Raw genomic sequence first — 11836 nt, forward strand, 5'->3', positions numbered from 1 at the left:
TATATATATAGGAACTATTAGAATTCAGACAAAATTAAATTAAATTTTGTCTGCATTTTAATGCTCACCCTGTATACGCACATACACACACATATGTTTCTAAAGTAATGATAAATCTTTCATAGGAGCAGAATGGACTAAACTGAAAAGAAAAGTCCTTTACCCTACCTTTATGACCTCTACTACTTTTATGATTATAGCAATAGTTAATAAGATATTAATTGCTAAAAAAAAATGCCGAAAATTGGTCTTCAATAATTTTTTACTCAAATACTAGCTAACTTTACAGAAACATTGTAACAGACAAATATTATTTATTTTCTTCTCCTAAAGTTCTTCTCATAAAAAGAATTTTTTCAGAATTTTTTAATACCGTATTTTCTCATGTTGATAAAATAAGAAAATGCTGTTTTAAAAATTGATAAAAAATTCTGAAAAAATTCTTAGAGTTCTATGAGAAGAAAATAAACAATTTTTGTCTATTGCAGTTTTTCTGTAAAGTTAATAATATATAAGTAAAAAATTATTGAAGACCAATTTTCGACATTTTTTAGCAATTAACATCTTATTAACTAATTATTGCTAAAATCATAAAATGGTAGAGGATTTTTCTTTTCAGTTTAATCCATTCTATCCCTATGGGCAAGATTTATATTTTCCAAATCCTATGTGTGCGTGCGTGCGTGCGTGTGCATATAGGATATCCCAAAATTCGCAAATTAAAATATCACAACAAAAAAAGCTTTCGAAAAAATATACTGTAAAAATATAAACATATTTGTCACTTATCATTCCGAGCAATAGTTTTTAAAACATAAAGAAAATTAGCTAATTATATATTATTACTAATTATATATACAGTTACAAACGTAAAGTTACAAACAATAGTTTTGATGTACAATTTAAAATTTATCGTAATCTATAATTATATAGCCAGTTGTAAACTATGTAGACATTATGATTTTAGGGCTAATCTAAAAAAATTATAATCTATTTAACAATAAAATTAGATTAAATTTATTTTGTAGAGTACGGTTAAATTTAACTGTAATTTATACTCAATTTTAATCTTTATGATCTTATCTCTCAAAAATTACTGTTTTAAATAATAAAGAGCAAATATTTTTATAATTTATTTTTTCAAGAATTTTCTTGTTGTATGATTTAATATGCAAATTTCGGAACATCTTGTATATACAATTTAGATAGAGAGAGAGAGAGAGAGAGAGAGAGAGAGAGAGAGAGAGAGAGAGAGAGAGAGAGAATTTAAGGAATATATTTAGATATATTTTGTAAATAAATCATTTTTAAAAATTATATGATTTCTCATAATTTTACGAGATTTTATTCAAATTCAATTATATGTGTTTATAAGAAATAATACATGTTTATCTCATTGTTTCCAATATTTTTGTCGTGTAATTCATTGAACTGTTGAATGAATTTGTTTCAATGAACACAAGGTTGTACTAGATTTTACAAAGGTTCCAGATATAACATTTTTATATAACATTTTATATGATTTTCTAAAACGATTCAATGATCCAGATCTACTTGTCAGATTTAAAAGAGAAATCGACGTTCCTTGAAACATATTTAAGCTTATGCGCATTGAAATTGTTTTTAGCTATTTATGGCAAAAATAAAATAGAATATTTAATAAGAATTTTGAAAATAATTTAGATTTAATCTTTGAAATATTTTTCAATAAAATCATCGTTGACAAAAGAGTAAATTTATTATGAATAAATTTTATTTCATGATCTTTAAAGATGATGGATCTTTTTTTTTTAAATCTTGCACCTTTTCTTTAAGTAAAATTTATTATAATTCATTATACTCGCACTTTTTGTTTTAAAATATGACAATCAGTGCCATTGTAATGGTTTTTCCATCTGGCAATATTTAAAAATAATCTCCTAAAAATTTGTTACAAAGGATTTATAGATTCGCTGCAATTTGATGTTTATAATTAGAAATTCAAAATAGGAGATCTAATATTGCGGTTTCTATCAAAAAAATACATTTTTGTGAAACTCACAAAAAATTTTTTTGATTTTTTTGAAATACTAATTGAAAACTACGTATATATAATAAAATTTTGAGAATGTATGGAAACGATAAATCGAATAAAGCGTGTATTGTATAGAATAATATAATATATAAATGATGAAGCATGAATAAGGCTTCTTAGTATATAAAGATGAGATACAAGCTTTTATTTGCAAGTATATGTAGTGTCACATGGTAACTACCTAGTTAATTTTAGTATTAAGAATCTGGCAGAACGAGTATTAATGATAAGAATAAGCATAGAAATTACAACATGAAAACTAGAATAGCATTTTATAGTGACGTCTTCATCTTGTAAACATTAATTGAATTTTAGATTAAAATTGCTATTAATCAATAATTGAATATCGTACAGAGTGTGAATATTACATTCAAGCAACATAGATTATCAATATTTTTTTTCTAATATTTTTATGTAAAAACATAAAACTAAGGAATGAAAGGAAATGTATCAAATTAAGAAAACAAACTGTTCTTTCACTAGTCTTAGTAATTCTGTTTCTCAGAATTACAGTTTTATCTGAGAAGTTTGATGAGTTTCACGAGTTCTCTATTGAGCAAATTGAACAACAATTAAATGATTTGTTCAGATTTATTTTTAGCTCTGTTTCCTCTCTGTTTTATTTTTTCTCGTTTTAACAATGAATTATTATGTGAGGAGCGCATGCAACATTTTATTATACGAATAAATTAAATTGCCAATTGGCAATTTGTCCAAATACTTGAGGGCACAGTCATGGCCACGATGGTGAGTTGACTGTGTTGTTCGCTTTATCGATCACAAGAAAAGAACAAAAATGCAACAAAAATTAAAGAAAATTTAGGAATTTGCAACGCAAACGAGTAGCTCTGTGTGCGTGCGTGCGTGCGTGCGTGCGTGCGTATATGTGTGTGAGTATGTAAATATTTCCGTTTCTTTTGTAAACGAAATTTTTGAGCATCAAAATACTTTGTCTTCCGAGGAGTATATCGTCCCGCGTTAATACCCTGATTTGGCCATGAGTGGATATTTTCAGGAGCGCCGCAAAGCGTCGGGGATTTCCAACATATGCCAAAAGCATCTTCAGCAACGAGAATGACTACGAGAAGCCAAAAAAAAAGAAAACAATAAAATAAAAAATAAAATGATGGAAATTACATGAATTACATTATTTGTATACATGTAATGTATATATATATATATTTTTTTTTTTTAATTATTTTTATATACTAAAATACTTTTTTCTAAAAATTAAATTGCTGAACAATCAATTAGATCCATAATATTCGTAAAGTTTATTTTATATGTCATATCTTATTTAAAGTAAACTTATATATTTTTGTTACGTTTTTTGTATAATCTTCTTTAATTGTGTAATTTTTAATGTAATGTCAATTTTACAACGTTTTCAATATTTTTCATATAAACTGAAATTAAAAAAATGTGATCTCAACTATAACACAGTGATGAGATCGCAATAGAAAAAGTATTGCAGTATTTTAAATCCTTCTAAAAAAATCGAATACTACAATTTTGAAAACCTCCTTACTCTGTATAATATTCAATTAAAAGATCTATTTCGAGATTAAAAATAGACAATCTCTTATGAGCTGTGATAGATGAAGAACTGTTAACTGCAGCAACGGTGATGGCAACCCGTGTCTAGATTAGGAGATATTTATTGGTCGCGGGATTTCTAAAAGAACGAGAACAAGAGAAAAATGAAGGACAGAAAAAGAAGGGAAGAAAGAAGAATGATGACGACGACTAGGACTTGTGTCGCGTCGCGAACGACGTCGTCACCGTTTTCACCCAAAGGCGTCTCTCAAACCAAGCGACGTCGTGGCCACCCGGGCTTCCTGGTCCGTGTACCACCACTCGCGTGTCTATCGGTGTGTTAGGCGTGGGCAGCACTCGCTGGCTAGCCCTCGAGGCGTCTCGCGTGCCCATCTTCGGTAGCATCGCGTATCCCGCCACAGACGTTATATCTGGCGTCGCGACGCCCTCGAGCCTCAGCCACTCCTCAGCCGCCCGTCGATTCACAGCTCACCCTCACGGTTAGTAATATATTCGCGAAATGTTCTTTCTGTGCTTGCTCGAACATCTTGAAAATTTACGCGCGATTACAAAAATTAAGTGTCGAAGAGATTCTAAAAAGGAAAAAAGAAACGTGTCAGTGTATAAATCAAAGGCTTCGATTTAAAAATCAATTCTGTAATGCGATCAAAGGAAGAAAAAAATTGGATTGATTCTAAAGTGAATTAAAGCATTGACTATATATAACAACATTGTATCATTGTATATAGCACAATAGAAAAAGACTCTGTATGTTATACTAGAGGAAATGTAATATTATTAAATATTATAGTATTGGTCAATTATTTTTTTTATAAAATAACTAGGCTTTGATATTATTTTAATTATAATAAAAAGATAACATCATTTTAATCAATATTTTATTCATTTTAAAATAAATATAATTTAGACTACGGAAAATATACAAAAATTAAAACATTATGAATTAAATTGTTATTCTTAAAAAGTAAAGATTATTATTTTATCGGAAATATTATTATTTTTTTTTTAAATTTAATGATCGTTGAAAACTCTAAAATAGTTAAAATAATCAATTTAAATATTGAATCAGCTAGCTTAATCAGATATAATTATATGCTTGCTTATAATTTTTTGAAGATATGTTCGAACGAAAATAAATAGAATTACACACAAATTAAGTGGATAAAAAAATTTTATTATTTAATTATTAACTCGGAAAAATCAAGAGAAACTAGTTTGTAATTCGATATCAAATTATCTATTCTAACTTAATAAATAATCGAATAAATTTTTTTTACAGAAAAACTAAAGCAGCAGCAAAATGTGTGATGACGAAGTAGCAGCCCTGGTCGTAGATAATGGTTCCGGCATGTGCAAGGCCGGCTTCGCTGGAGATGACGCTCCCCGCGCCGTCTTCCCCTCGATCGTTGGTCGACCTCGCCATCAGGGAGTGATGGTCGGTATGGGTCAGAAAGACAGCTACGTGGGTGACGAAGCCCAGAGCAAAAGAGGTATCCTAACACTAAAATATCCGATCGAACATGGTATCATCACTAACTGGGACGACATGGAGAAGATCTGGCATCACACTTTCTACAACGAATTGCGTGTCGCACCAGAGGAACATCCTGTCCTCCTCACTGAAGCGCCCCTCAACCCGAAAGCTAATCGCGAAAAGATGACGCAGATCATGTTCGAAACCTTCAACAGCCCGGCCATGTACGTCGCCATCCAGGCCGTCCTTTCCCTATACGCTTCCGGTCGTACCACCGGTATCGTCCTGGACTCCGGTGACGGTGTCTCTCACACCGTACCTATCTACGAAGGTTACGCCCTTCCTCATGCCATCCTCCGTCTGGACTTGGCTGGTCGCGATCTTACTGATTATCTCATGAAGATCCTCACCGAGAGAGGCTACAGCTTCACTACCACGGCTGAGCGAGAAATCGTCCGCGATATCAAGGAAAAACTATGTTATGTCGCTCTGGACTTCGAACAGGAAATGGCCACCGCTGCTGCCAGCACCTCTCTCGAGAAGAGTTATGAGTTACCCGATGGTCAAGTCATCACCATTGGTAACGAGAGGTTCCGCACACCAGAGGCTCTCTTTCAACCTTCCTTCCTGGGTATGGAATCTTGCGGTATTCACGAAACCGTCTATAATTCCATCATGAAGTGCGACGTCGATATCCGTAAGGATCTCTACGCCAATAATGTCCTCTCCGGTGGTACTACCATGTACCCCGGTATAGCCGACCGTATGCAAAAGGAAATCACCGCCCTTGCGCCCTCAACTATCAAGATCAAGATCATCGCTCCTCCTGAGAGGAAGTACTCCGTATGGATCGGTGGTTCCATTCTGGCTTCTCTGTCTACCTTCCAGCAGATGTGGATTTCCAAACAAGAGTATGACGAATCTGGCCCTGGCATTGTCCATCGCAAATGCTTCTAAACGCATCATTACACGATTGATGCAACAGCATAATTTAAAAAAAAACACATTTGCTCGGGGAGAACATACAAATAACATGCAATTCTGGCCTGAGCAATCAAGCTGCTATAAGAAAATATCAGAGCATTATCATCGTCTCTCGGTCCTCATCAGATCTCATGGAATCATTGTCACGGTTTCGTTCATCGTTTTTGCACAAATAACGGCGATCTAGTTAATCATCCTCAACACCGCAAACTTTTGTAAAAAGTGCGCTCCGATACCATCATTGCTCACTTAATGTTATCATTATGGCCGAGGTAATGGTTGGCGAGATTGGCTCTCGTTTCAGGACTTTTCTTACGGTAGCCTTGGATATTGTCAAGCATTGGGAAGGATCTTTGCATATTTAAATGTAGATGGATGCTACCAAATGCATCTTTTGATCCACGAATGAAATCTTCTGGGAGATATAAGAACAGGCAGGAACCTCGAAACGCTTGGCAACGAGCTTGAGACTACTTCGGGAAAGCTGCGCTTTTTTCACTGTCACGTGAGCATTTCTCATCAACGTTCGAGAAATCGATCCTCTCTTAATACGTACTACATATTGATTACGTCTAGTCTGTTAATCGAAGCAACTAAGTATCTACCAATGTATTTCTATATTTTAATTTATTTTGTAAATATTATACATTATGTTATTATATATTGTTATACGATGTCAAAGTGAATTCAAATACATTATATCATATAATATCACTATTGTTTTTATTACATGAAGTTTTTTATTACCTCCCGTAAACTTTAGCTTTATTTCTGCTGTTCCTCTTGATGCTACATTGTTCTACTTCTCACCAAATAGTACTTGAAACTTCCTCTTCAAGTTTTTATCTGTGAAATATTATTATATAATAGTACGTAAATTTTTAACTTTTTATTTGAGCTTATTGAGAGCAAACATTTGAAAATAAGAAAATGCATGAATAGAAATATATATATATATATAAAGTTTAAAGAGTTCTAAATATACCAAGAATACGTGAAATCTTCTTTTTTTAAACCAATCCTTATTTTTTTGATGAATTAAACATTAAGAGAAAAGAGAAATTTGCTTATGCATTTCACATAGTCTCAAGTATTATTTAATCGCTGTAGTAAATAAATTTGCATTCTAACGTTATGCTAATGTGTTTTCGTTCTTGTCCAAATTTGTCTTCAATCGCGGCGAAGTAGTAGTCTGCGTTATTTTAAAATATCTATTATCGTTATACGTATTATAGTTGCGATGAGTAACCTTGGCCTAATACAAGATTCATTCAAAATAAAAAAATTATCAATACATAATTTATTTTTCTTTTTTTTCTTCTTTTCTTCCTATTTTTCTTTTTATTCTATTTCTATCGATTCTAATGAGTCTGGTAGAAGAAGATAGTGTTCAACCAAAAGAGCTAGCATTTCATTGGCTAGCATTTGAATGACTAGCATTTGATTGGCTGGTCATCACGTAAGAAGAATGTGCGCAATACGTATTAAGCGCGCTGTTATACCTTATCTTCTTCCATGATAGTGAGTATCTAGTAATATTTTTGTTTCTCCGATAGGACATTATTTAAAAATTATATGAATATGAAAAAATTATATGAAAAAAATATTATATGAAATCTTGCATAAAATTTTTAATGTGTAATTATCAGAGTTACAACTGTTTTTGTAAATATACGCAGCGAGTATATTTATAAAAACAGATGAAAAACTCTGATCTTTTTTAAAATTTGATAACTGTTATATTAATTTCGATATATATGTAGTTTCAATATAACAATAACAATATGACGATTCATCTTAAACGTATTTATCAATTAAATTTGAAAAAAATTTGTTCAATAATTGGGAAAAATATTTTAGCTGTATTTTGAAAATATAAAAATATAATAATAATATTCATAAAAATGCAAATTTATTTCTAAATTATAATATAAAAATATTGCAATATGAAGATGATACATTTATCGTGACTAAAAATTTTAGAATCAAACGAACAGAATTTTGAAATAAATATGAAACTTTCAAAAGTGTTCATCAAGCATTTAAAAATAATGGGATAATGTCCTGATTTCTTTCTTCAATTTACTAATGATTTCTAATTATATTCTCGAAATAGAAAATATTTACTTCAAATTATATTTGTTTAATTTTTCACAAATATATCATTTAGAAAGGACGGTGAGTAAAATAGGCTGATTTTTACTTCCAAAGTGTAACAAAATATCTATGTTCTTACGTTTTTTGGATCACTGAACATTTTTATTCATCTGCTGAATAAGCTATTATAACTGATAGATTAGAAGCATTTTTACTAATATATAAAGAAAATGCTTAATTGATTTTGAATGACGAGAAAGTATTTGTTTTTAATAAAAATACATTGATACTATACTTTTTTAAATTGAAATGATCTCATACTTATATTCAATACCATTCCTGATGAACATTTAAATAATGTATTTTATGTCGAAGCCTCTTTGGATTCTGATAATAACAAATGAATTTACGCTATACTATAAATTATGATACAAAAATAGTAATAATAGTGCTCTAGGCGAAGATCTGTATCTTAAAAAGATCTAATGCAATTAAAAAGATCTCTGGTGGGATTCCTGTAGTGGTATGAAAGTTTATCGTTTTAACATTCTCAAAACTTTATATGTACATTAAAAATTTCATTTTCAAATTTATTATAATATACTTTTAAGTTACACAATTTGAACTTAATTTCATGATATTACATTAAATTTAATGTATTTATAATTGAAAAAAATATTTGCATTTACATGAAATTTAATGTATTTTTCATGAAAATTTATGAACTTTAATGTACACGTTTATTATATTTAAATAACTACTTTAACTTAAATTTTCAGTTAAATCATTCATTACTTTTAATTTTGTTCATAATCACGAAGTTTATTTATGTGTAAAGGAAACAGTTTCTAACAGTACATATCTAATAAGACAAAACTTTTTAAATAAGAAATTATCTTTTTTAATTATATCATATTGATTTCGCATTGTGAAATTTAAAATTTCTGAAGTGTTTTATTTTTAAGTGTTTCTCTTTGGTTTTTAATGAAAAAAGTTATAAAATATACCTATTTTATCTATTCTTCTAAATCATCTTTTATTCTGATGAAACTGTTATGTTATGGCGAATCATCTTAGCACAATTATTGGAAAGTTTTTGTTAATTCATATTGTGATTATTTTCCAATTTGCAAGATGCAGAATTATACGAATCTGTTTTTGAATACCAAATATTATCATATATTTCATACTTTTTCGTTAATTATTGCCTGTATAAGTTTCTCGTAAATGTTTTTCAACGTTCTATTGATATTTATTATATATGGTTATTATACAATGTGCTTTTGTTTGTTGTTTCTTGTTTTTTGCTATTTTTTTACATCTTGTTTTTTTGTTTTGGTTTTTTGTTTTATGTTGTCTGAGATAAAAGTTAATGAATTTCGGAAGAAACAGGAAACAAAGAGCACATTGGTTTTAGGGACAAAAATGTCCGTGATAAAAGCTGAAGAAATTTATTTTCGTCGCATCGCATAATCTCAAAATATTTCTGTTAATTTAACCTCCATAGGAACGTGATTCTCATTTCTATCACATTTTTCTGCTTTTTCTCATTGATATCTAATTGAGACATTTATTTTAATTTTAGAAAATGATAATTCTGCAATGATTGAATCTATTACAGTTTTAAGCAAAAATAATTAGGATCGAGAAAAGTAGAATTTATTCAATGTCGTTGTGATTTATAAAAAGAATTATGTTTTAAAAAAGAAGATAAAAAAAATTGACATGTATATTGCGTGCATTGCATGTATATGCGTAAACTTGACAAAGAATATTTTGTAGAAAATTTTTTTATAAAAATAATCTATTCAATTAATATTTTTATATACAGGATTTTAGAAAAAGAGAAAGTAAGAGAGAAAGAAAAAGAAAATAAGAAGAAGGACTACTTGATGTGAGATTTACTACTTGATGTGAGATTTACTCACAAACTGGCAGTTAATTTTAATGTATTTAACTGATATTTGTAAAATGACACATCTAGATTATCTCGAAAAAACTAGTTTGAATTAATTAATCGAAACGATCGGTACCTCAATGCAATGTTGGAACGCGTCGCGTGATATTTCTAAAGTAATGAAGCATATTCCTCGGTCCGCTTAGGGGCTGCGGCCGCCTAGTTCGGCGAGCGTCGCGATGCCTCGCGAGGCGATGCCTTTTTCGTGCCTGTCGGGCAAGCACCATCCCACGAAAATGCGGGGGCGTCCAAACGAGAGCATATAATTGACGTCGCGACGTCGTCGAGGTACAGACGCCGCTCCACCTCTGTCCCGTGCACGGTACGTAGACATAGTCACGAATTTCCATTGCTGAGTTTTTCCCTTTTTCGGAGAACATAATCGTTTTCTGCTTGCTTTCGCGATCTCATCAAAAGATGTCCGCGTGTTATGGTGATTATAAGCGAATGAAAGTGATAAGCTGCTGAACCATTAGGATTATTCGAGATAACCAGCAATACAGAGTAACAGTTTCACTATTATCTTAACTTAATCAAAAGGAGGGCACAACTTTTTTTGCGACCATTTCGGGATCGTTTTATTTCTACATTTTTTCATGCATGTATTTTTCTTCATGACACCCGAAAATTATCATAATAATGACTCTATACTCAAGAAAAAACTGATACTTTAAAAAAGAGTTAATGAAATTCTTACTCACATCATTACGAAATTGCTGTCAATTATACTTCAATCATTTAAAAACTAATTTTGAGAGTTGGATCAATAACTTTAAATTAGTTTTTAAATGATTGAAGCATATATATAACAATAGTGATTTCATAATATAGTGAGTAATGATTTTATTCTTTATTTCAATGTATTAATTTTTCTGGAGTAGCATTATTATTATATAATTTTCGGATTTCGGATGAAGAAAAATACACAAGAAAATGTGGAAATACAACAATTCCCAAATGATTACAAAGAAATGAAAATTGTACTCTCCTTTTAAAAGTTATATTTATTTGTTATTAAATTAAATTAAATTTAATTTACAAACAAAATTAATTAACAAACAAAAATCTACTTGTTTTTTAAATTTGTTTTTAATTATAAACTACAAACACAACTTTTTCTTTTTGGTTAAAATAATATTTAAATTTTAATTAATTAGTAAAACGGATTAAGAGACGCCGTATTGTAATGTCAAATATATTTTCAAGTATTAAACATATTTTTCAAATATATTTTCCATTTTCATATTTACTTGAAAGATTCAGTTTGTTAACAGAAATTTAAACTAAAATTACATTTAAATTAAAATTATTCATATTTTCATATATTTTATAACATATTCATTCTGCTTTGTCTTTTATTACTTTTTTTACTTTGATTTTTTTAATCTATAAGTAAGCTACTTGCCTCAAAGTTCTTTGACCCATTACTGAATCCTCGGAAGAAGTTCAAGTTCTCAGCGTTCACTGTATCAGTTGAGATTGTTTCTTGGCATATCGTCAAATGACTCGCATTTATTATAGCCATCATTTTTGTACATCTATGTTTCGTAAAAATTATGGGCAGGAAACGAGTATCCTATTTGCAACAAATTAATATTAATCTCCGAGTATAGCATTTTAATACGCTTAACGTATTAATTTTAGAAACATTAATTGTCATATAATATCTGAAGATATAATAATATTCTAAAAA

The 11836-nt window shown here is 29.9% G+C and overlaps 2 protein-coding genes across 2 annotated transcripts in view; both read left to right on the forward strand.

Moving 5' to 3' along the window:
* The first annotated feature begins 3955 nt into the window (after positions 1–3955).
* Positions 3956–6800, forward strand: LOC108685866 (actin-5, muscle-specific). Its single transcript, XM_018190874.1, has 2 exons — positions 3956–4110; positions 4911–6800. Exon 2 carries the CDS (start codon positions 4932–4934, stop codon positions 6060–6062), a length of 1131 nt encoding a protein of 376 aa, XP_018046363.1. The 5' UTR covers positions 3956–4110; positions 4911–4931; the 3' UTR covers positions 6063–6800.
* A 3573-nt stretch (positions 6801–10373) lies between these two features.
* LOC108685868 (actin-5, muscle-specific) overlaps positions 10374–11836 on the forward strand; it is a 4688-nt gene continuing 3225 nt past the window's right edge. Inside the window, exon 1 of the mRNA XM_018190876.1 lies at positions 10374–10465. The gene's annotated coding sequence lies outside the window, so the exon portion shown is untranslated. The remainder of the gene's footprint in view (positions 10466–11836) is intronic.

Source organism: Atta colombica, unplaced genomic scaffold, assembly GCF_001594045.1.
Source record: "Atta colombica isolate Treedump-2 unplaced genomic scaffold, Acol1.0 scaffold161, whole genome shotgun sequence".
Taxonomy (NCBI): domain Eukaryota; kingdom Metazoa; phylum Arthropoda; class Insecta; order Hymenoptera; family Formicidae; genus Atta; species Atta colombica.

What these genes read in the sequence shown, in the direction of transcription:
- LOC108685866 (XM_018190874.1), top strand. Translation starts at nt 4,932, where the DNA reads ATGTGTGATGACGAAGTAGCAGCCCTGGTCGTAGATAATGGTTCCGGC.